General features: G+C 43.0%; 1 protein-coding gene across 1 annotated transcript; it reads right to left on the bottom strand.

The window, feature by feature from the left end:
• Positions 1-10,162: 10,162 nt before the first annotated feature.
• Positions 10,163-25,150, bottom strand: LOC111979953 (prolyl 4-hydroxylase subunit alpha-2-like). The gene is made up of 13 exons (XM_070449725.1): positions 25,096-25,150; positions 22,334-22,480; positions 18,261-18,392; positions 13,548-13,757; positions 13,150-13,338; positions 12,765-13,033; positions 12,604-12,734; positions 12,223-12,322; positions 12,050-12,100; positions 11,920-11,979; positions 11,750-11,818; positions 11,288-11,384; positions 10,163-10,798 (listed from the first exon to the last, which is right to left on the bottom strand). The coding sequence occupies exons 1-13, from the start codon at positions 25,148-25,150 to the stop codon at positions 10,728-10,730; spliced, it is 1,581 nt and encodes a 526-aa protein (XP_070305826.1). The 3' UTR covers positions 10,163-10,727.
• Positions 25,151-26,290: the final 1,140 nt, after the last annotated feature.

A 26,290-nucleotide genomic window follows, 5' to 3' on the forward strand; every position in this document is an offset into this window, starting at 1 on the left:
CTGACACGGTGGTGGCTCAGGCTCTGGCGAGGTCCCCACCCCACCATAGTCAATCCCAGCTTACGTTTCCCCTACGACTGACCACCCTCCTATTCCACCCCCTAAATTTTTTGGGTAACATCGAGAGAAGGCCAGCACCGGGACAAGGGACAGACCGGGATAGAGAGATAGCTCAAAACAAAGAGGTAGGTCAGGATAGAGAGGTAGCTCAGGATAGAGGGGCAACTCCGGACTGAAGGGCAGCTCCGGACAGAGAGACAGCTCTGGACTGAGGGGCAGTTCTGGATTACTGGCATCTCTGGGCTGGCTGACGGCTCTGGACGCTCGTGGCTGGCTGACGGCTCTGGACGCTCGTGGCTGGCTGACGGCTCTGGACGCTCGTGGCTGGCTGACGGCTCTGGACTCTCGTGGCTGTGACGGCTCTGGACGCTCGTGGCTGGCTGACGGCTCTGGACGCTCGTGGCTGGTGACGGCTCTGGCAGATCTGTCTGGTTGGCGGCTCTGGCAGTATCCTGTCTGGTTGGCGGCTCTGGCAGATCCTGTCTGGTTGGCGCTCTGCAGATCCTGTCTGGTTGGCGCTCTGGCAGATCTGACTGACGAGAAGCTCTAGCGGCTCCTGACTGACGAACGGCTCTGACGGCTCGGGACAGACGGGCGGCTCTAATGGCTCGGGACGACGGATGGCTCAGACGCGTGGGAGACGGATGGCTCAGACGGCGCTGGGGAGACGGATGGCTCAGACGGCGCTGGGGAGACGGATGGCTGCAGACGGCGCTGGGAGACGGATGGCTCAGACGGCGCTGGGGAGACGATGGCTCAGACGGCGCTGGGAGACGGATGGCTCGACGGCGCTGGGGGAACGGATGGCTCAGACGGCGGCTGGGGAGACGGATGGCTCAGACGGCGGTGGGAGGACGGATGGTCAGATGGCGCTGGGGAGACGGAGGCTCAGATGGCGCTGGGGAGAGGATGGCTCAGACGGCGTTGGGCAGACTACAGCTCTAGCCGACTGAGGCGCACTGTAGGCCTGGTGCGTGTGCCGGAACTGGAGGCACCGGACTGGAGACACGCACTTCAAAGGCTAGTGCGGGAGCAGGGACAGGGCACACTGACCTCTCGAAGCGCACTATAGGCCTGGTGCGTGGTACCGGAACTGGAGGTACCGGCTGAGGGCACGCACATCAGGACGAGTACGGGGAGAAGGAACAGTGTGTACAGGGCTCTGGAGACGCACAGGTGGCTTAGTGCGTGGTGCCGGAACTGGAGGCACTGGGCTGGAGACACTCACCACAGGGAGAGTGCGTGGAGGAGGAACAGGGCTCCGAAAACGCACTGGAAGCCTGGTGCGTGGTGTAGGCACTGGTGGTATTGGGCTGGGGCGGGGAGGTGGCGCCGGAAATACCGGACCGTGCAGGCGTACTGGCTCCCTTGAGCATTGAGCCTGCCCAACCTACCTGGTTGAATGCTCCCCGTCGCCCGACCAGTGCGGGAGGTGGAATAACCGCACCGGGCTATGTAGGCGAACCGGGGACACCATTGCGTAAGGCTGGTGCCATGTAAGCCGGCCGGAGAGCGCTGGTGGCAAGATATGTAGAGGGCGTTCATGGCACTTGGCTCAATGCTCAATCTAGCCCTACCAGTGCGGGGAGGTGGAATAACCCGCACCGGGCTTTGCACACGTATAGGAGACACCGTGCGCTCTACTGCGTAACACTCCTGTGCGCTCTACTGCGTAACACGGTGTCTGCCCGTACTCCCGCTCTCCACGGTTAGCCTGAGAAGGTGGGCGGCAGGTCTCCTACCTGCCCTTGACCCACTACCTCTTAGCCACCCCCCAAGAAATGTTTTGGGTTTCTTCTCGGGCTTCCTTGCTAGCCGCATACCTTCATATCTGCGGTTCCTCTCTCTGGTTGCCTCTGTTCTCCACCGCTCTTGAGCTCGCGCTGCCTCCATCTCCTCACGAGCGCGGCGATATTCACCAATGTGAGCCCAGTGTCCTTTTCCCTCTAATACTTCCTCCCAAGTCCACGAGTCCTGATTACTTGTCCGCTGTTCAAACTCACGCTGCTTGGTTCTGGTAGGGTGGGTGGTTCTGTAACGGCGTTCCTCCTCCTCTTCATCCGAAGAGGAGGAGCAGGGATTAAACCAAAATGCAGCGTCTTGATATGACATGATTTATTTAAGTAAAGACGAAAACACGAACTTCACTTGAAACTAAACAAAACAACAAACGGYGTAGACGAACCTGAACATAAGAACTTACATAACACGAAGAACTCACGAACAGGAAAATGACTACACAAAACGACGAACGAACGAACGAAACAGTCCCGTATGGTGCAAACAAACACAGACACAGGAGACAACCACCCACAACAATCAAAGTGAAAACACTTACCTTAATATGATTCTCAATCAGAGGAGATGAAAACCACCTGCCTCTAATTGAGAACCATATCAGGTACCCAAAACCAACATAGAAACAGAAAACATGCCCACCCAAACTCACGTCCTGACCAACTAACACATACAAAAACTAACAGAAAACAGGTCAGGAACGTGACATCCTGTAAACATACAAGACCCAGTGCAACCCCATCCATGTCCTTCTCACTGGGGAGCCGCTGGGAGACCAATGATACATTAGCCAGGAAATCTAGATTCATGGAAAGGTTTAAACACGGCAGGACAAAATGGAACTAGAGTTAATGGACACTGGGTCTAGTCACTTTTAACACGTTCATATCCAAGCATACATAACTGATTTAGTAATGGAGTTGTGTAAGGTTCAATAAGTCTGCGTACAAAATGCCACACTATTCCCTAGTGCACTGCTTTTGACCAGAGCCCTAAAGTAGTGCACTATATTAGGAATATGGGGCCATTTGGGACACAACTTGGGTCTTGTAGTCACACTTAATATGTTATGTCCAAGCATAACTGTTTTAGTAAGGGTCTTGTGTAAGCTTGAGTACGTTTAAATAAGGTTATTTAAGACACACTTATACAACCAATAATTGTAATAAGGTGAACATAGATTCTATTACAAGCCTTGTAGATCATATCTGTGATAAAATAACAGATCACTTTGTGGAGGACGCCCTATGTGAGGGGATCCCTATACTGGTGGCTCCCAACCAGGGGTATTAGGACCCCTGGGGGTACTTGGCCTAGCCATAGGGGGTACTTGAGAAGACTCATGAGACCACAGGCTTACTGGTAAAATGCACATTAGGGGGTACTTCAGGGGTACTCCAGGGGGAGCAAAATTCAGTTGGTGGTACAGGAAACAAAAAAGATTGGGAAGCACAGCCCTATACAATGGGATACATAAAGACTAACAAGGGGTATTTAAAGTGCCATAGTGGAGGCCTGTGGGATCTCCAGTGTAAAGTACAGTACAGATCTCAGGCAGTGTGGGAGAGGTGCAATTCATCTTTTTGGGGAACAAGGACCCATATTGTGGGCCAGAATCAGCCGGATTCACCCCTCTCTGTCTGTCTTAACTAAAGGTCAGAAGCACATGCTCCAACTYCATGCAGACCAATTCAATAACTAATGGCAGCACTCTTGTTCTTCATGTCCAAAGAGGAGGCCACGTCATTGATCCATAAAAACATGAAGTTGTAATTAACACGCAAACCTACAAACTGAAAATAAAGACCATCCCTCCTAAATTCAAAGCTTAAATAAACAGTGGAAGTGTGTATATCTAGCAGATAGATACATACCTTCAATATATGAAGAACATGTCTTGGTAACTTGTTCCACCATGTTCCACTCCAGCCTCAGTCTTCACACCAGCTTGTATGCAGTGAAAGGTTTGTTGATGTGTTCTTCCAGATCCTCTGGGAAGGCTCCAGAGGCATTTTCACAGGCTTCAACAACACTGTGTTGGATTATTAGAAAAATATGATTAACTGAAAGCCCATTTCTAAGACCAGCATTAGAGTAGGCCTGTGGCACCGGAGGCCACAACAAAGAAAAGAAAAAAGAGAGACTAAAATATTTCAAGACAAAGCAACCAAGTAACTCCTAGATTACGGTTGGAAAATATTAATTTTCTTTCTACAGCCACGTACTGTATCTACATGTCCACCTACCTTGGTGAAGGCCAGAATGGGGCTGAAAAAACAGGAAGTTATTTTTAAAAGTAATCCTAGAACTAATCATCTCGTTTTTCAAAAGGAACAGGATCTGGCACTGTCCTTTTTGGACTGTTTAGTTATGGGACCTGTTTGGCCGGATTTGTTACCTCTCATGGCATTAAAAATAATTTTCACTTTTTGCAATGTAAAAATTTGAGTATAAGTAAACAAAGTTAATTTGAGTTGCCTCTTCGTGAGTTATCCTAACCCCCCCGCCCTATGGGATCAAAATCATGCCAAATGTATTTGCAAATGTAAATCACCAGTCCACAAATGTAAATCACTTTCCACAAATGTAAATCACTTTCTACATATGTAAATAGCAGGATTTCTTATAAGCTTCCGGGTTAGAGTTCCGCTCCTTGAAAGCGGCAGCTCTAGCCTTTAGCTCAGTGTGGATGCTGCCTGTAATCCATGGCATCTGGTTGAGGTATGTACGTATGGTCACTGTGGGGACTACATCATTGATGCACTTATTGATGAAGCCAATGATAGATGTGGTGTACTCCTCAATGCCATTGGAGGAATCCCGGAACATGTTCCAGTCTGTGCTAGCAAAACAGCCATGTAGCTTAGCATATGCTTCATCTGACCACTTTTTAATTGATCTAGTCACTGGTGCTTCCTGCTTTATTTATTTTTTCTGCTTGTAAGCAGGAATCAGGAGGATGGAATTATGGTCAGATTTGCCAAATGTAGGGCGAGGGAGAGCTTTGTATGCATCTCTGTGTGTGGAGTATAGGTGGTCCAGAGTTATTTTCCCTCTGGTTGGACATTTAAGATGCTGATTCAGCTACAAAGAATATAGATGAAAACTCTCTCTGTAGGTAATGGGGTCTGCAGCTTATCATGAGAAACTCTACCTCTGCCGCCCCTTGTCTTACCAGACACCGCTGTTCTATCCTGCCGGTACATCGCATAACCAGCTGGCTGTGTGTTGATATTGTTGTTCAGCCACGACTCCGAGAAGCATAAGATGTCACAGTTTTTAATGTCCCGTTGGTAGTCTAATCTTCCCAAAAACTTGTCCATTTTATTTTCCAAAGAGTGCAAGTTTGCTAGCAGAATTGAGGGGAGTTGTTTTTTTTTTCTGCCTCCGACTCCTCAAAAGGCAGCCCACCCTTCGGCCTCTCTTTCCACGCCTCTTCTTCACACAGATCACTGGGGTCGGGGCCTGTTCCCGAGGGAGCCGTATATCCTCCACCTCGGGCTCGTCAGAGTCATGAAAGAAGAAAAAGGATTCTGCTAGTCCGTGGTGAGTAATCGCAGTTCTGATGTCTACGACGAAAAAACTGTTTTTTTATCAGTAAAATGTCTCCAGGCATCCGTAGTGTGAGGCTAATCTCTCCCCCATTGAATGCAAACTATTCACATACGCAACATGTTCCTTGAAGCATATCTTTTTGCAAAACTGTACCAGATTGGCACTTATCTGCTGATGCCAAGCTGCAGCCATACAATATATGTATTTGTACATATGTGTTATATATTGTGTTTGTTTAATTACTTATCATGGAGTGGACACAGTTTTCATGCTGTGCTTTTGTTTTGTGTCTAGGTGGGATGAAAAGGTCCTAGCAGCAACATTCAGTGCCAACAAAAAAAATACAAATTAAAATAATGAAAGCAAATGGAGCCAATTATTTGATGCATAAATAAGAAGTTTTTATGCATCAAATAATTTGAAGTTATTTTAATTTGTACACTGAGTGTACAAAACATTAGAAACACCTGCTCTTTCCATGATACTGACCAGGTGAATCGAGGTAAAAGCTATGATCCCTTATTGATGTCATCTGTTAAATCCACTTTAATCAGTGTAGATGAAGGGGAGGAGACAGGTTAAATCATTATTTTTAAGCCTGAAGATTATTTTTGAGACAATTGAGACATGGATTGTGTGCCATTCAGAGGGTGAATGGGCAAGACAAAATAATGAAGTGCCTTTGAACAAGGGTACGGTAGTAGGTGCCAGGCACACTGGTTTGAGTGTCAAGAACTGCAACGCTGCTCGTTTTTTTCTTTACACTCAACAGTTTCCAGTGTGTATCAAGAATGGTCCACCTATCACGACTCAGGATATGACCCAGATGCAGACACAGGAGGCGGATGGTTCAGCTCTCAGATCATTTATTATAACACGGGGAGCAGGCATAGGGCAGGTCGAGGACAGGCAGAGGTTCGTAACCAGAACAGAGTCCAACAGGTACAGGACGGCAGACAGGAAGAAGCTCATGAACCAGGTCAGAATCATGCAGGTAAAGAACGGCAGGCAGGCTTAGGGCGTACAGAACCGGAAAAGCTAGAAGAAAAAAAAACTAGACAGCAGGGAAAACCAGCAAACACGCTGGGACGACCTGACAATACAAGACCAACTGGCAACAGACACAAAGAAAACGCAGGAATAAATACACAGGGCATAATGGGAGACACCTGGTGGGAGGGGGAGACAAGCACATGACAGGTGAAACAGATCAGGGTGTGACACCACGACCCAAAGCACAATCAGCCAACTTGACACCACTGTGGTTAAGCACTGGAGTCAACTTGGCAAGCATTCCTGTGGAATGCTTTCGACACCTTGTAGTCCATGTCCCGATGAATTGAGGCTGTTCTGAGGGCAAAAGGAGGTGCAACTCAATAATACAGTAGGATGGTGTTCCTGATGTTTTGTTCACTCAGTGTATTTTTGGGACAGTATACAGATACATGACACTTTGACACTAGTGTTTCTGCTTTCGCCTGCCCATTGGAGGGTGCAGGCAATACTCTGGGTACAGGGTACAGCAAAGATACAGAGTAAGGAGCAATGATTTCTGGCTACAAGGATGGACCCTGGAACATCACTTCCAACTGAGGATGAAGGGCATCATGGCAAAGTCCCAGTATTGGAATGTAAGAATTTGGTACCCTTTAAATCACATACTTAGATGTAGTGTAATTGACTATTGGTTGATTTGGACCATTTTAACATTCTTTTTCATGTAATTGCCTCTAGTTTGACATTTTTACTTTATGCTTTGTGTCATTTGAAAGCTGGCTGTTTGTTAGATTGCTCAGTTGGTTGAAGGCATAGTGCTGGCATGACAACATTGATTAAATTCCTGCATGAGCTTCATAAAGTAAATATGTCTGTAAACCATCAATCACTTTGGAAACATGAATCAAACTAGTCAGTGACCATTGTTTTGCTAGTTGTAATGTAGCCTATGTCATTTTACACAAGACATTCTCAGTTTTATGTATAGCTTTTTTTGTCAGGTTGCATAATAAGACATAATGTCATGTGCATAAGGCAACACAGATAATGTGATTCTCTCAGCCCTAATTAAAAATTGTATTTGAAGTGTGTAGCCAATACTGAGGAATGTGACATAGTTTCCCAGAAACAGAAACAAGGAAATTGCCAATTGCCATTCAATCTCTCTCTCGCTCTCTCCTCCCCTCTCTTTTCACAGCACGCACGCACGCACGTGCACACATTTACGAAATCACACATCCTCTCCCACATGAAAAAATACTATGGTCTAGTATTACTATATTTATATACTATGTTATTCACTGTAGTCTTTCTGCAGACTTTATTGTAGTATTCACGGTAGTGTTTTTGCGGACATGATTAGTAGTAACTGTTTGGCCATAATGACCATCGTTATGTTTAGAGGGAAAAGGGGGAGGCTTGCAAGCCGAAGAACACCATCCCAACCGTGAAGCATTGTGAGTTTTTGTTTGTCCACCCGCCTCTTGAGGATTGACCACAAGTTCTCAATGGGATTAAGGTATGGGGAGTTTCCTGGCCATGGACCCAACATATCGATGTTTTGTTCCCCGAGCCACTTAGTTATCACTTTTGCATTATGGCAAGGGGCTCCATCATGCTGGAAAAGGCATTGTTTGTCACCAAACTGTTCCTGGATGGTTGGGAGAAGTTGCTCTCGGAGGATGTGTTGGTACCATTCTTTATTCATGGCTGTGTTCTTAGGCAAAATTGTGAGTGAGCCCACTCCCTTGGCTGAGAAGCAACCCCACACATGAAGGGTCTCAGGATGCTTTACTGTTGGCATGACACAGGACTGATGGTAGAGCTCACCTTGTCTTCTCCGGACAAGCTTTTTTACGGATTCCCCAAACAATCGGAAAGGGGATTCATCAGAGAAAATTTCTTTACCCCAGTCCTCAGCAGTCCAATCCCTGTACCTTTTGCAGAATATCAGTCTGTCCCTGATGTTTTTCCTGGAGAGAAGTGTCTTCTTTGCTGCCCTTTTTGACACCAGGCCATCCTCCAAAAGTCTTCGCCTCACTGTGCGTGCAGATGCACTCACACCTGCCGGGTGCCATTCCTGAGCAAGCTCTGTACTGGTGGTGCCCCGATCCTGCAGCTGAATCAAATTTAGGAGACGGTCCTGGTGCTTGCTGGACATTCTTGGGTGCCCTGAATGAAGCCTTCTTCACAACAATTGAACCGCTCTCCTTGAAGTTCTTGATGATCTGTTAAATGGTTGATTTAGGTGCAATCTCACTGGAAGCAATATCCTTGCCTGTGAAGCCCTTTTTGTGCAAAGCAATGATGACGGCARGTGTTTCCTTGCAGGTAACCATGATTGACAGAGGAAGAACAATGATTCCAAGCACCACCCTCCTTGTCGCATGGAATAGCCTTCATTTCTCAGAACAAGAAAAGACTGATGAGTTTTAGAGGAAAGGTCTTTGTTTCTTATTATTTTGAGCCTGTAATCGAACCCACAAATGCTGATGTTCCAGATACTCAACTAGTCTAAAGAAGGCCAGTTTAATCAGCACAACAGTTTTCAGCTGTGCTAACATAATTACAAAAGGGTTTTCTAATGATCAATTAGCCTTTTAAAATTATAAACTTGGATTAGCTAACACAACATGCCATTGGAACACATAAGTGATGGTTGCTGATAATGGGCCTCTGTACGCCTACGTAGATATTCCATAAAAAATCTTCCATTTCCAGCCACAATAGTGATTTACAACATTAACAATGTCTACACTGTATTTCGGATCAATGTGATGTTATTTTAATAGACAAAAAAAGTGCAGGACATTTCTAAGTGACCCCAAATGCTTGAACGGTAGTAGAAATACATTAGGCTATAGGCCTATTTCAATCATATTGAAATACATTTTAATGTTCTATTTTGCAACTTATTGGCTACTGTCTGTAGTCTAATTTGTCTCAATATAAACTACATGACCAAAGGTATGTGGACACCTGCTCGTCAAACATCTCATTCCATAATCATGGGCATTAATATGGAGTTGTCTCCCCTTTGCTGCTATAATAGCCTCCACTCTACTGGGAAGGCTTTCCACTAGATGTTGGAACATTGCTGCAGAGACTTGCTCCCATTCAGCCACAAGAGCATTAGTGAGGTCGGTCACTGAATTTTGGCGATTAGGCCTGGCGTTCCAATTCATCTTAAAGGTATTCCGATGGGGTTGAGGTCAGGGCTCTGTGCAGGCCAGACAAGTTCTTTGTCTCTCCTTCACAGTGGGGGACGAGAATATACTGTGGACTCTCAGAATAAGATGTAAATCTCTGGTGCGTCGGCGGCGCCAAAAGCACATGCAAAAAATATGTTTGTTTGTGCTTAGTCTTCACTTCGGCAGTGGCACCATCCAGAAACAGCCACCCTCTTGACCCACACATGCGTTTGGGGATTTTAGTTTGACGTTTGTCTATACAGAGTGGTGTGGAGAACACATAGACTCAGAGTCATGTATAGCATCTCTGAATGCAGCCTTTACCAGCACTACAATGCATCAATGGGACATGGTGGTCCTTTTGTAAACTGGTCCCAAATCTGTTAGTGCTCTTGTTAACTCCATTGCTGTCATTTTCATGCCAGGCATGAGAGCAGAAACAGACTGGCACACAGGCAACCCATTTTGTGGAACAAATTAAGCAAGGCGACTATAGATATGTGTGGGAAATGATGTACTGAAAAACAGAAAATCAGAATTGACCTCATATATATCTCAGTGGATTAGATGATATGACAAATCAATATCTGGGTTTACACAGCACATATGAGATCAGAAAATTGAACTTTTCAGGCTTTTTTTATAGTAGCAATTCCTCTACATTAGTTTTTACCTCTTCTATTTTCTCTTTGTTTATTTTATTTGTGTGTGTGTGTGTGTGTGTGTGCGGCAGATTAAGTGGATGCTAAAATCAAAACAGCAAGCAAAACATATTCTGTAGTATGTATAGAGGAACAGTGATTCTTGGTCCAAATATTTCTTCTACAATGTATTTTAAATTTATAATGCGGATCTTGCAGAGATGTTGAGACACGTTTCAATGTCATTTAAATCAATCACATAAACTACTCTATGGACTACCCGCTAACAATATAATGCTCGACAATTACTGTAAAAAAAAAGATGCCACACAGTTCAAATGTCAGCTTGGTATTGTTGACATCTTGTCCTGCTTCACTGCACAAACACTTGAAAGGTGCTTTTGTGTAATTCAGTGGAGAGTAACAATGGGGAAATGTGCATGAATGTGTAGGTAAACTGAGGGGAGAATCCATCCTGGCTCCAGTCTCAGTCCATCTGGGACAAAGAGCATCTTCTCCTGAACTCCTGTCCATGGGCCCTCACCCATTTATTGGCAACTAAAACCAGGGATGAAATAAGAGTCAAGTTCTGTGCATTTCATTTTTTGGGATCTCTAATTTACCCATTATATTATTTAATTATCTTATCACTTTATACCATTTTCCCTTTATTATGTACTGATCAGCTGATAGGTTGTTTCCCCATCTGCCTGTAATGCTGATGTTATGGCTCAAGTTTTCTCGGTACCCTACTGCTTTAAAGTGCCAACAATGTACTCTACTTGTGTCTTGGCAAATTATTATACCGGTTTCTTACATTACAAAATATATATATATATATATACATTTTATTTGAATACATTTGTTTTGATAATTACATCTCAATGTTTTTTTATTATTATTTTTATATTATATGGATTATTATGTCTTAATTTAAATAAAATTGTAATAATAAGTGATGAGATTTTGTCTTTTGTCATTACAAAAAACAACTTTTTTCGATGTAGTTGTCCATACTATGAGGCATAGGTTTTGATGGGAACTTACCCCATTTATTGCCCACAAACACAGGGCATGCAGCGTGTAAGGTCCTAGCGTCCTCCTCTCCATTCTGCAAAAGGTTGTACCACAGCACCGCTGAACCCTATAGCAGATTACACAGGTAACAATGAGTTCACGGATATACCTCAAACCAGATCTACAAGCACTACTCACATGTTTTACTGGCTTAGGGCAGAGATGCACAGCTCCAGTGCTCATTAAGGACCACCTATAGTGTATGAGACTGATTTCTACCTGAGAAACTAGGTACATGCACTGTCCTGCCAATCAGTAGCATTAATCAACCAGTTCAGGGCCAGGGAAAACCATAAAGCAGTAGAACTGCGGGCCTGAGTTGTGCATCGCTGGCTTTTGGACAATGCACATGGACACCTATAGTGTTTAACGTTGCTGTCGCTACCCATATAACCACGAATGATGATGATGATTAATCAGCTTTGAATGTACCTTGTACGGTCGTAGAGCAGCTCCTATATCAGGGAACACAGTCGATCCACCCACTGCCACATCACTCATCTGACATGGATCAGAAGAGGGAGACATTATGTACAACACAGTCACATGTTTCATTACTTTGTCACATTTTAGCCAGAGATATCGATATACAGCAGTCTTACATAGATTAAGATCGTTGCGATCCTGCCACCCCTCGTCATGTAGTCTGTGTCATTGGTCAGCTGCGGAGCATAAGAATATTACTTGTTGAACAAATAACACATACCATTATCAAATTATTTTAATGCTTACCTTGTTGTCGAAGTGTGGTTCATATTGGCCCCCAATCCCATAATTTGCAACCTGAAATAAATCTGGCATTTGAGACATTTTAAAAATTACACACCCTAATCCCTTAAACCTAGCCATATCCTCCAGCCAACACCCAGGCTTAACCCTGAGCTCTGCCTCTAGCTGTCGCCTACCTGGAGCATCTCTGCTGCCTCCATGTCCAGCCCAGTCAGGTCAGCCATTCTCTGGGTAACACGGGAGATGACAGGGTTGTCCTCGTCAGCCAGCCATGCACTGGCCACACAACACAATGGGTTAAGGTAAAGTCATAGGGTCACATAAGGTCAGAGGATATCACAGAATCGTTGGTCTACGATCGATCCTGATTGTCAAGCTTTACAAATGGAACTTGCAAAAATAGATGATGTACAGAAAAAAAACAGAGGAAGTCTTTATTGTGTATAAATAGCTATTCAAATAGAAGTTACACATTACATCCTGTCTGCTTAATGCATAGTGGAATTCAATACACTATTAAAAATGCACTATTTTATAACAACATAAAAACAACCAACCTTTTAGCCACACGGGTTTCAGCTGAAAATCTTTCTCCTGTCACATGGTCTGACACCTTTGCTCTGTCAAGCTTGGTCACAATGCACAACACAAAATTGAGTCCAAAAAATAAAGACACTTGTGAATATATTCTTAGTAGTTTAAAATCAAGCTACAGTACCTTTGATCTGGATAGGTGTTTTATGGTCTCAATCTCCCTTTCAGATACTAGGTCATGATATCGTATTATTAGTGGATGGTCCCATTCCTGCTCCTCTTTTATAGGGGCATAGATGAGTCGAGGGTTGCCTCTACCAGTGCTGTACCTGCACCGCAATGTCCTCTGTCTCCTCGGGGTCTGACCATCACAGACACAGCATCTTTTATTTATACACTCACAAGACAGGTGGACAATGAGTACAGAATTCATGGAAAAGTTCATGTTGGCAGCTCAGAACCAAATATTGTGTGGCGCTGAACTATGGCCAGCTTTGTTACGGATGTTAAGGACAGACTGTTAATTTACATTCGTAGTATGTTCCTATTTGTTGTTGAGTACGAGGGACTTGCCATTTTGATGCCCTCCCCTCTGCAAAGAGATTTGTATGTTTCGCTTGCTGGTTTGATTAGTGTTAAGATGTTCACTGGTGCATCTGAGGGCAATGAGGGTGTTTGTGTCTGGCTCCCACACCGGATGCTCTCTCTCAGGGTTCTGTAGTAGGCCAGGTGCACCATGGTCTGCCTGCAACTGGGGTCTAAGGGGAGGAAGTGTTTTGACAGACACACACTGTTATGTTGCACATCTTAGCTAACTCTCAAACTTGAGTCCAGATATCAAATTTGCATGGTAAAATACTTCACAGGAATTTGGGCTCACTCTCTGGAGATTAATGATCAATGTATTGTTTTTGAAACCATTGCATATGAGAAACAACTGCTCCTTCATGTAACATAGGCCACATACCCAGTTCCTGCAACTGTTGCGTTAGCTCCAATGCTAGAGGCAGATTACCCATCTGAAAGGCTAGGGGACCCAGATAGGTCAGAACCTCTCTCCTGGTCACCAGGGCTGGGATGCCATCCTCCAGCTGCCTGAAGGTCTCCTGGAGCCAGAGCAGGGCATACTGGAACTTGTGGTTCTGCAGGGCCACCATGGCAACGTGGAAGGACTCATCTGGATCCAAGGGCGTCACATTTACCTGTCCTGTGAAGCAAATAATGCTACATTTTATTTGTACATTTTATTTGTACAGCACTTTTCATTTAAGACAGAAATCAAAAAGCTCTGAACACAGCAACAACCTTAAACATTTATAAAACAATATGTTTTTTATTTCAAAGGATATTGGTCAGATACTGTACAAGAAACACAGACTATTGGAGGCAGCATAAGACTAACTGGCAGAACTTTAAAAACGTAACCCCTGTAGATCTACGCTCTTTGATCACAAAATCTACTTAGCTAACGTGGAATTGCTTTATGGTGACCGTAAAATGTATCATTTAGCTAGTTGATTTGGAATTTTAGGACCCTGATAGGTATAAAAAAAATGAAACAAAATAGATTTGATGAAATATTGAATTTGGTCCCACCTGTTTTGAGCCCCACATTTGGGGTTGCATGTTTTGCATGTTATTTTGGCATTAATACGTGTCACATATCAGTTTGCAAACAATGTAAAAAATAATCTATACTGTCACAACATCTGCCAAAGTCGATGCCTCTCCTTGTTTGGGCGGTGCTCGGCGGTCGACGTCACCGGTCTTCTAGCCATCATTGATCCATTTTTCATTTTCCATTGGTTTTGTCTTGTCTTCCTACACACCTGGTTCCAATCCCATTCATTACATGTTGTGTATTTAACCCTCTGTTTCCCCTCATGTCCTTGTCAGAGATTGTTTGTTTGTATATTCGTGTATTATGTATTGGTGCGCGACGGGTTCTTGTACCCACTTTTATTGTATCTTGTATTTTTGATTATGGAGTTTTGTCAAGTCTACTAAATGAATCCATTTATACCAAGTTCGATTCTCCTGCGCCTGCGCCTGACTTCCCCGCCAGCTACACACACGACATTACATATACATCATGTAAACATCATACAAACATGGTCTCTTTTTTGTTTTCTTGAGTAAGGCAGCTCCAAAATGCAGATGTTTCGGCCTAGCTCAGTGCTTTCTGTGGTGGTGGGGCAAGCCAGCAGAAAACACGGAGAGTTGCACCATGATTGACTCAGAGGTCTCAGAGGTCTTTCACTCATGGGGACTTTACGTCACTGCCAAGCGTAAGAAGAGACCTTGAACATTCTAGCCCTGGGGGTTCTGCCATAGAGTTACATTAGAAGTGCCCATCCAAGAAGGCTCAAGGTCAATGGCCACAGATAAAATGACGTCAAATCACGTTATATCTACAGTAGCTTTGATTGGACTGATCATGTCAACATCATACTTTCATAATCTCAGCTAGCAGTCATCATCATGAATCAAGTCGATAATCTATTGGCAAATCATTTTTAATCCTTGTCATATGAAGAMAAATAATGAAGTGGTTTGGAAGGAATCAATYACAGTGACTGTGTGGTCCCAAATCTGGGATTAAGGGGCTCTTTTCAAAATTTCAAAATGATAAACATTCAACATTGGCCCTGGTGTCAATGAAGCATGATTTGTGCCGCGCTCGAAACAATTGTTCACCTCGGAACTGCGAATTCTTGAACTCACTGAAYTCAAGTAAACTGGGAAGTCGGGAATAAACGAGCTCCGACTGGGAAAATACGTTTTGAATGGTCATCCAACTTGGATTTGTAAATCCGTCCTCCAGTTGTTTTGAAAGCACCATAAATCCAGAGAATGCCAGACTTTGATGACAAAATTTGCCCCACGAAGGACAGGCACGCCAACTTCCTGTTCAAGACCAAAAATGGTGGTGACATATTAGTTTGTAGCTCACATGGTTCGGATTTTACAGACGATTTCGTGACGATTTTCTTGTCCGGATTCTCTCATGTGTAGAAAAAGGCCGCTTTCACAAGCCCCCATGTAATGCATAAAGAAGGGATTGAGGTGCAGCCACTAGAAGAAACGGAAAGTCTCCAGCATAAACACACTGCGAGCTATTCAATATTCAAAATGATGTCACCGTGTGACAAACGGGTGCGTCAATCGACTCTAGGGGGTTTTAACATAGGACCACATTAGACGAAGGCCGTTAGGTAAAAAGGAGTCTTTAGCCCAGACTGAAGGCTTTGATGGTCTGGGCCATGCAGAGGTGTAAGTGGGGAAGCTCGTTCCACAGCTGGGGGCAGAAAGGGCAGAACGCTAGGTCACCCATCATTTTTAAGTGGGTTTTAATGGACAGACAGTCTATGATCCATGAGCTGCAGTAATGTTTGGTGACGAGGGCAGTGTTGCCATGTATAGGGTTTTCCTGCAAATTGGGCTTCTTTGAAAACGATTTTGTGGGTGAAAATGCATTTGTCTATTTCTAAGTTGAAATATGTATTTCACTGTGACGTGCTGCTACTGACTGTCAGGCAGTGAGGAAGGTTGTTGCTGAGGGACCGGAGGGGTGGGTGTGTTTTGAGAGAGCAGTACAGCTATTGGCTGTGAACAAGACGAGAGAGCAGCACTCGTGCACGTTGTGACAACTTTTTACCAGCTGTCGGTAGGCTATTTATAGTTTGTCATCATTGAGACAAATATTTGAAACATATTTTACATAAAACATATTAATACGCGAGAACTGATACACATCAAGAACTAATGGAGACAAAGCATTGGGAAAGACTTTGGGRGCATTAGAGCGTATTACATAAATTCGCTAGGAGGTGGTTTAAACTGCATTCTAATGTTGACTGCTTCAAGAAAACGGTGGTTCTTTTTGATACAATAAATATGTTGAAATTACAATATCACTGGAGTCATTGCAAATCAATTTGTGCCACTTGTGTAGCCTACCTGGAGCTTGCAAACCCATTTAATAATAAATAGCTTCCCAGCTAGCACAGTGGATCTGGGAAGGTTCTGGCTGAGAGTCGGGGCACTAGGCTGAGAGTCAGACTCAGCCGATGTCATGTGGCCCGAGTCTGGGCCGCCTTCGGCAGTATTACTTATGGCTAGAATGTGGGGATTGAGCTGGGGCTGATTCCGGTATGAGTTATCCGGCCCAHACATATTACTTGGGGCTCGGGCAGATTGTGGCTACTCTCTGGCAGATGATTACACGGGCTGCTATTATTTATTTATTTTTCCATGTTTTCTCATTGTTTCTGTGATCAAAACATACATCTTAAATTCTAAGAGTCCTGTTTAAGTACTATTTTAGTATTTTGATACTTGGGGCAATTGATAAGCATTAAAAACTTTGTGGATGGTGCCTCCCGAGTGGCGCAGTGGTCTAAGACACTGCATTGCAGTGCAAACTGCGTTGCTACAGATGCTGGTTCGGCCGCGACCGGGAAACTCATGAGGCGATGCACAATTGGCCCAGCTTTGTCCGGGTTGGGGAGGGTTTGGCCAGCCGGGATGTCCTTGTCCCATCGCACTGTAGAAACTCTTGTGGCGMGCCAGGCGCATACACGGTCACCAGGTGTACGGTGTTTCCTCCGACACATTGGTGCAGCTGGCTTCCGGGTTAAGCATGCATTGTGTCAAGAAGCAGTGCAACTTGGCGGGGTTGTGTTACGGGAGTTGCAGCGATGAGACAAGACAATTGGATATGACGAAAAGGGGGTAATACATAAATAAATAAAAATTATGGATGTGTAGAATTTGTATGWATAAAATATATAATAGTAATATTTTAAATGACTAAAATCGGTTAATTTTGTATACATTTATTTAAAATTGCATCATGCCGCTTCTGGGGGGATTCTGGTAAGATGCAGGCAAGTCAGCTGAATTCCGGTCGGAAACGGTCAGATGTACTGTGGCCGATTATGGGCAGGCATTCATTTTGATTCCGGGCCAAGTCCGACACCTGATTCCGGGCCGATTAAATCAGTGGCCGCTTTTGGGCTGATTCCTCATTGCTAGCTGAGCTATATTGTTGTTGTAGCCTTGTGTTATTATCCAATTATTAATGTAGGTGTTTAGTTAATTAAATTGGAAATTATCAAAGCTCTATCGCAAATGTCGATCATTTGGTACCTGTCTGTCTGTGCGAGTTTGTTTTGTTCCTCAAACCTACCAGCGTGTTTCCCCTTGCTCCTGCCTTGTCTATTTTCCTGTTTTCKCGGTTTTGTCCTTTCTGCCTGCCCTGACCCTGAGCCTGCCTGCCGTCCGGTACCTTTACCCCACTACTCTTGATTACCGACTTCTGCCTGATCTGACCCGGAGCATGCCTGCCGTCCTGTACCTTTGCCTGCCCTTGTTCGAATGAATACACTTTCCTTACTTCGWCATTGTCTTCCCTTCAAACGTGATAAGCCCAATGTTACAATAAAGGAAAGATACTACTAAAATATGATTTTTTTTTTTGCCCAATAAAGCAAAATAATTATGAATCTTACAGAAATCATCAAGCAATTGTGACCATTGAATGATCCATTTAGGTATATGGCTATCAAGAGAAAATGGAGGCTTAAATTCATAGGAGGCTTAAATTCCAATGGTCTGATTTACCAGAGTGATTATTTACCAAATGTTCCTAGATGTACAGTTCCCGGTTTGGTCTCACCTGACACATCCACTGTAATGATTTGCAGTTGTCTGTATATGTCCTGTAGACGTAGAAGACCCAGTGCAACCCCATCCATGTCCTTCTCACTGGGGAGCCGCTGGGAGACCAATGATACATTAGCCAGGAAATCTAGATTTATGGGAAAGGTTTAAACACGGCAGGAAAAAAATGGAACAAGAGTTAATGGACACTGGGTCTAGTCACTTTTAACACGTTCATATCCAAGCATACATAACTGATTTAGTAATGGAGTTGTGTAAGGTTCAATAAGTCTGCGTACAAAATGCCACATTGTTCCCTAGTGCACTGCTTTTGACCAGAGCCCTAAAGTAGTGCACTATATTAGGAATATGGGGTCATTTGGGACACAACTTGGGTCTTGTAGTCACACTTAATATGTTATGACCAAGCATAACTGGTTTAGTAAGGGTATTCTGTAAGCTTGAGTAAGTTTMAACAAGGTTATTTAAGACTCACTTATACAACCAGTAATTGTAATAAGGTGAACATACAGTTGAAGTCGGAAGTTTACATAAACCTTAGCCAAATACATTTAAACTCTGTTTTCACAATTCCTGACATTTAATCCTAGTCAAAATGTCCTGTCTTAGGTCAGTTAGGATCACCACTTCATTTTAAACCTGTCTAGCCCCGGGGTTCCGCTAGCGGAACTCCTCCCACATTCCACTGAAAAGGCAGAGCGCGAAATTCAAAAAATATTTTTGAGAAATATTTAACTTTCACACATTAACAAGTCCAATACAGCAAATGAAAGATAAACATCTTGTGAATCCAGTCAACATGTCCGATTTTTAAAATGTTTTACAGCGAAAACACCACGTATATTTATGTTAGCTCACCACCAAATACAAAAAAGCACAGACATTTCTTTCACAGCACAGGTAGCTTGCACAAAACCAACCAAACTAACCAAGAAACAACTTCATCAGATGACAGATATACCTKAAAAATGTGCATATTTGAGGTATAAATCATAGTTTTACATTGCAGCTACCATCACAGCTACCYTCATAAATAGCACCGAAGCAGCCAGAGTAATTATAGAGACCAACGTGAAATACCTAAATACTCATCATAAAACATTTATGAAAAATACATGGTGTACAGCAAATGAAAGACAAACATCTTGTGAATCCAGKCAATATTTCAGATTTTTTAAGTGTTTTACAGCGAAAACACAATATAGCATTATATTAGCTTACTACAATAGCCAACCACACAACAGCATTGATTCAAGGCAACAGTAGTGATAGCGACAAAACCAGCAAAAGATATTAATTATTTCACTAACCTTCATAKACTTCATCAGATGACAGTCCTATAACATCATATTACACAATACATATATGGTTTGTTCGAAAATGTGCATATTTAGAGCTGAAGTCCGTGGTTATACATTGTGAAAACGTAGCAACTATTTTCCAGAATCTCCGGATATATTTCTGACACTCACCTATTCTGACCAAATAACTAATCATAAACTTTACTAAAAAATACATGTTGTACAGGAAATGATAGATACACTAGTTCTTAATGCAATCGCCGTGTTAGAATTCTAAAAATAACTTTAGTACGACATACAGCTTACGTTATAGCGAGAGAAAGCCCAAAATCTGGGCGGAAACTAATAGTAAACATTTTCGACAGAAATATGAAATAACATCATAAATGGGTCCTACTTTTGTTGAGCTTCCATCAGAATCTTGCACAAGGGGTCCTTTGTCCAGAACAATCGTTGTTTGGTTTTAGAATGTCCTTTTTCCCTCTCGAATTAGCAACCAAAACTTGCCAAGTGGCGCGAAGCTGTCCATCGTCACCAAACGCAGAGAACAGAACACGCCAAAACTCCCGAAAAAWYTTCAATAATCTGATAAAACTATATTGAAAAAACATACTTTACGATGATATTHTCACATTTATCAAATAAAATCAAAGCCGGAGATATTAGCCGTCTATAAGGAAAGCTTTTCAGAAGCCAAAGCTGATGTCCTTCCCGCGTCTTCCTGAACAAAGGAAATTGGGGTCCTGTCATTCCAAGACCTCTCTTTTGACCATAGATATAGCTAGACTCCCCATTTCACCTCTCACTGCCTTTTGACATCTAGTGGAAGGCGTATGAAGTGCATGTATAGTCATAAATTTCAAGCAAATTGATAGGGAGGCCCTGGAACAGAACCTCGATTTCAGATTTTTCACTTTCTGACAGGAAGTTTGCTGCAAAATGAGTTCTGTTTTACTCACAGATATAATTCAAACGGTTTTAGAAACTTGAGAGTGTTTTCTATCCAATAGTAATAATAATATGCATATTGTAAGAGCAAGAATAAGTACGAGGCCGTTTAAATTGGGCACGATTTTTCCCCAAAGTGAAAATAGCGCCCTCTATCCTCAACAGGTTATTAAGAATGTGAAATGTCAGAATAATAGTAGAGAGAATGATTTATTTCAGCTTTGATTTCTTTCATTGCATTCCCAGTGAGTCAGAAGTTTACATACACTCAGTTACTATTTGGTAGCATTGCCTTTAAATTGTTTAACTTGGGTCAAACGTTTCAGGTAGCATTCCACAAGCTTCCCACAAAAAGTTGGGTAAATTTTGGCCCATTCCTCCTCACCAGAGCTGGTGTAACTGAGTTAGGTTAGTAGYCCTTCCTACTCGCACACACTTTTTCAGTTCTGCCCACAAATTTTCTAAAGGATTGAGGTCAGGGCTTTGTGATGGCCACTCCAATACCTTGACTTTGTTGTCCTTAAGCCATTTTGCCACAACTTTGGAAGTATGCTTGGGGTCATTGTCCATTTGGTAGACTCATTTGCGACCAAGCTTTAACTTCCTTACTAATGTCTTGAGATGTTGCTTCAATATATCCACATATTTTTCATTCCACATAATGCCATCTATTTTGTGAAGTGCACCAGTCCCTCCTGCAGCAAACATGATGCTGCCACCCATGTGCTTCACGGTTGGGATGGTGTTCTTCGGCTTACAAGCCTCCCCCTTTTTCCTTCAAACGTAACAATGGTCATTATGTTGAAACAGTTCTATTTTTGTTTCATCGGACCAGAGGACATTTCTCCAAAAAGTACGATCTTTGTCCCCATGTGCAGTTGCAAACCGTAGTCTGGCTTTTCTATGGCGGTTTTGGAGCAGTGGCTTCTTCCTTGCCGAGCGGCCTTTCAGGTTATGTTGATATAGGACTCGTTTTACTGTGGATATAGATACTTTTGTACCRGTCTCCTCCAGCATTTTCACAAGGTCCTTRGCTGTTGTTCTGGGATTGATTTGCACTTTTCGCACCTAWGTACMTTCATCTCTAGGAGACAGAACACGTCTCCTTCRTGAGCGGTATGATGGCTGCATGGTRCTATGGTGTTTATACTTGCGTACTATTGTTTGTACAGATGAACGTGGTACCTTCAGGCGTTTGGAAATTMCTCCCAAGGATGAACCAGACTTGTGGAGGTCTACAATTTTTTTTCTGAGGTCTTGGCTGATTTCTTTTGATTTTCCCATGATGTCAATCAAATAGGCACTGAGTTTGAAGGTAGGCCTTGAAATACATCCACAGGTATACCTCCAATTGACTCAAATTATGTAAATTAGCCTATCAGAAGTTTCTAAAGCCATGACATAATTTTCTGGAATTTTCCAAGATGTTTAAAGGCACAGTCAACTTAGTGTATGTAAACTTCTGACCCACTGGAATTGGGATACAGTTAATTATAAGTGATATAATCTGTCTGTAAGCAATTATTGGAAAATGACTTGTGTCATGCACACAGTAGATATCCTAACCGACTTGCCAAAACTATAGTTTGTAAACAATTGATTTGTGAAGTGGTTGAAAAACGAGTTTTAATGACTCCAACCTAAGTGTATGTAAACTTCCGACTTCAACTGTATCTGCATCATCAATCCATAAAAACATGAGGTTGTATTAACGAGCGCACATCAACAGCGGAAGTGTGTATATCAAGCAGATAGATACTATGTGAATACCGTATACATCTAATGATGTTAATTTCCATTCAAGATATTAGATCAGTACCTGCAATATATGAAGAACATGTCTTGGTAACTTGTTCCACCATGTTCCACTCCAGCCTCAGTCTTCGCACCAGCTTGTATGCAGTGAAAGGGTTGCTGATGTGTTTTTCCAGATCCTCTGGGAAGTCTCCAGAGGCATTTTCACAGGCTTCAACAACACTGTGTTGGATTATTAGAAAATATGATGAACTGAAAGCCCATATCTAAGACCAGCAGCAGAGTATGTAGGAGTTATGGCACCAGAGGCCACAAAAAAAAAAGAGAAAATACATTCTGTTTTGAAAAACCAAGTAACTCCTAGATTACGGTTGAAAATGTTCATTTTCTTTCAACAGCTKCATACTATATCTACATGTCCACCTATCCTGGTGAAGGCCAGAATGGGGCCGAAARCACACATGCAACATTTCAATTTTTTTTCATAATATGAAGATTTCCGACAGCAGTCTAGGACTATTCCGTTTTTTTCCCTTTATTGCCAAGAAGATCAATAAAACAATTAAAACTGATTCCAGGTCTCTTTTTAGAGGACTTAGACTTCATGACTGTGRCAAAATATATAACTTTTAAGTCGGAAACTGGGTCCTTCTGATTCCTCAATGGATAGATGAGGTTAATTGCTGAATATTATGTGACAAAGTGGACATTTCCCATAAACCCACTACCCTCTGCACTGTCACCTGTTAAATCGGTCTATGCATTGTTTCTGTGCTGTGATGTAATCTCTGAGGCTCTGGATGAGGCTCCGCTCAATGACAAGCAGTTCCATCATGTGATCTGTCAGGAAGGGGAAAATGCCGTTCCCAATGAATATCATCTGACGCTCATAGACACAGAGGTGCACATACACTAATAGTGAATCGTCTTTAAATCACAAATCCGTGAATGACCTCAATCCTGACTATAAAGTTTTGATTCAGTGAATGTGCATCTAAAAAGTAATATAACTTTACCTGTAGAGGAGTAGAACTCAGTCTCTTCAGCACAGAAAGTCCAGCCTATCAGCAATAATAAAATCACACGTCGAAGACAATTTGCTTCCATTTCCAGGCCAGTCGCACAGCTCTAGCCCTGTTTAAGTAAAACTCCAAATATACCCAATGTATATGTTATATATACATTAAGGTATACCCAATGTTGATGTTGAACCAGCAAATACAATCGTATTCTTCTCAGATTCCAAGATGAGAGTTCAAAGCAGAAATGATGTGGTAAAATACAACTACTACGTTCTGAAAGACACTACTCCAAAGACAGTCGAGAAGCCAAACATGTCCACGTCAATGAGTCTGGTCAAACCCTTACATCTCGAGTCACCTGCACCTACAGTTTTCATAAAGCACAGTCATGGCAAATAGAGGATCTTTTCATTCGCACTAATCTGAATTGAGTAACCTACTGCACAGTTTAAGTCCACAGATTATGGCACTAGTAAGAGCGTGCTAGCCACATTGTCTTACAAATGCTGTAGACAAGAGATAGACAGAGGTAGTAAAATGCCATGAAGTTGTGCAAAACCATGTAGGCGCTAAACCCCTACTACTGTAACTCCCTGATGGCGTATGTGTCATAACACCTAAGTAGAAATGCATTTAGTTTAACTGAGGATTTAGCATTGAACTGAACCAGGGTRATGGAGATACCACCAAGGGCTACTGTTAATCCTTTAATGACAGGGTGTGGACATGGCTTCATTTATGGTGAAACACCAGAAGACATAAAGCCATGCTTAGCAATGTGACTCATAGGCTGAGTCCCTCTTACACAAACTCTTCAACTCTCTTACCCAACACATCTATTCTGTTAGGGTGTCATCTGTTTGTCTCAAATGAACCACAAAGTGCACCCTCGTCAACATACAAACCTGTCATGAGAGGATCTCTAGGGAATTTTGACAGCAATTTGACATAATATCCGAACAAAGCTAAGGGAGCGGAAGAGAGAAACGTATTTATGAGTGTGGACGGACAGTAAATTAGACMTGTGCGGTAACATTAACTTTCCKGTGTTCAGTCAATACTAAAATAGAYGCACATGGTAAGATGCCCCACAGTCATAGTAGGGTAAGGGCAAGTTATGGAACAAGACAGCTTGGAGATATCATGGCAGAGAGGAGGGAATGAGACCTTTACCTGTAGGCCCACAGTTGATCTCATATACGGTACATGGGTTCCCATATACACTGAGTGTACAAAACATTAGGAACACCTGCTCTTTCCATGACATAGACTGACCAGGTGAATCCAGGTGAAAGCTATGATCCCTTATTGATGTCACTTCTAATTAAAATTAAAATCTGTGTAGATGAAGGGGAGGAGACCGGTTAAAGAAGGATTTTTAAGCCTTGAGACAATTGAGAAAATAATTGTGTATGTGTGCCATTCAGAGGGTGAATGGGCAAGACAAAGATTTAAGTGGCTTTGGATGGGGTATGGCAGTAGGTGCCAGGCGCACCGGTTTGAGTGTGTCAAGAACTGCAACACTGCTGGGTTTTTAATGCTCAAAAGTTTCCCGTGTGTATCAAGAATGGTCCACCACSCAAAGGATATCCAGCCAACTTGACACAACTGTGGGAAGCATTGGAGTCAACATGGGCCAACATCCCTGTGGAATTCTTCGCCACCTTGCAGAGTCCATGCCCTGACAAATTGAGGCTGTTCTGATGGCAAAGGGGGGTGCAACTCAATATTAGGAAGGTGGAAATGGAAAATGTTGACACCAACATTACTGTAATGAGTTACAGGGTAAAGGCTGAGATGTTACCAAATCGCAGTCTGCTCGGAAATGAGTCCCTGTCCATGAGCTCTTGTCCGATCATTCTCGAACAGTGTTTTAAATAATCAATGTGACATGCGGCAAAACACTCAATGTTTTCAGTGTGGTGTGTAAAAACATTTTAATAGTGAATGTCTGACTGACTTTCGCAAAGTGAGAGGCCTTGTTTGAGACTGTCAAAARCGTGATGTAGTATGGGTAAATTGTGACTGACTGATCTACAAATAATATTGAATAGTTRTTTTGTAGGTGATTTGACTAGTCAGTCTTGACTCGCCTTTAAAGTCGACTYCAATGTTGAACGCACCCATAGAGTTTGGTCCCGTTCCCCTGCTCAGACATTGCATCCATCCACCAACGGTTGCGTACCAGGTCATCAACGTTTCTGTTGGACACCACATTGCTATAACATATGATACATAAAATACCTATCCAGGCGTTGTAAGATCTGGCATGCATCATCAACGCCTGGGCAGAGGAACGRGCCCCATGTGTGTAGGAAAAATGGCACCCTCATCACCGCTTTGCTACAATTCTCTGTCGTGAACAGTTGGGACATGTTAATCTTGAAAACATGTCATCCTTACTAGGTGGTGATGATGGCATGGCTTTACATTTAAAAAACATTTGATTTATCTAGGCAAGTCGTTTAAGAACAAATTCTTATTTACAATGACGGCCTACACCGGCCAAACCCAGACGACGCTGAGCCAATTGTGTGCCGCCCTATGGGACTCCCAATCACGCCCGGTTACATACATCAATAGCCTTTCTCAATGGTGGTGGTGATGACATTATGAAACAGTAATGTTACACAACTTTGTTCACAAGGTTACAATATAGGCCTTCCAATGTAGCCTGGTCTCATATCTGTTTGACAATGACTGACAAGGAGTTGGCATGATAGCACAAACAGACTGGCCCTCAGTCAGCTGCCCATCAGCTAGTGGCTAACTCCTGAAGTGGTTCATATTTGATGATGACTAGTCCTTTTTTCTTGCACTTAGATCATGCAGGCAGTGTTGATGTGATTTATCAGGCAGTCAGATATAAATCATGAGCCTTAGCCAATTTTAGGCTAATTTAGAAAAATGTAATCATAAAATAGGTTAGGGCTAGGCAAAACCTCATAACAACTTACATTTGACAGAGCCGGCAGAGATCAGCCATCACAATAGTGAAT

Source organism: Salvelinus sp. IW2-2015, linkage group LG20 (genome assembly GCF_002910315.2).
Source record: "Salvelinus sp. IW2-2015 linkage group LG20, ASM291031v2, whole genome shotgun sequence".
NCBI lineage: Eukaryota > Metazoa > Chordata > Actinopteri > Salmoniformes > Salmonidae > Salvelinus > Salvelinus sp. IW2-2015.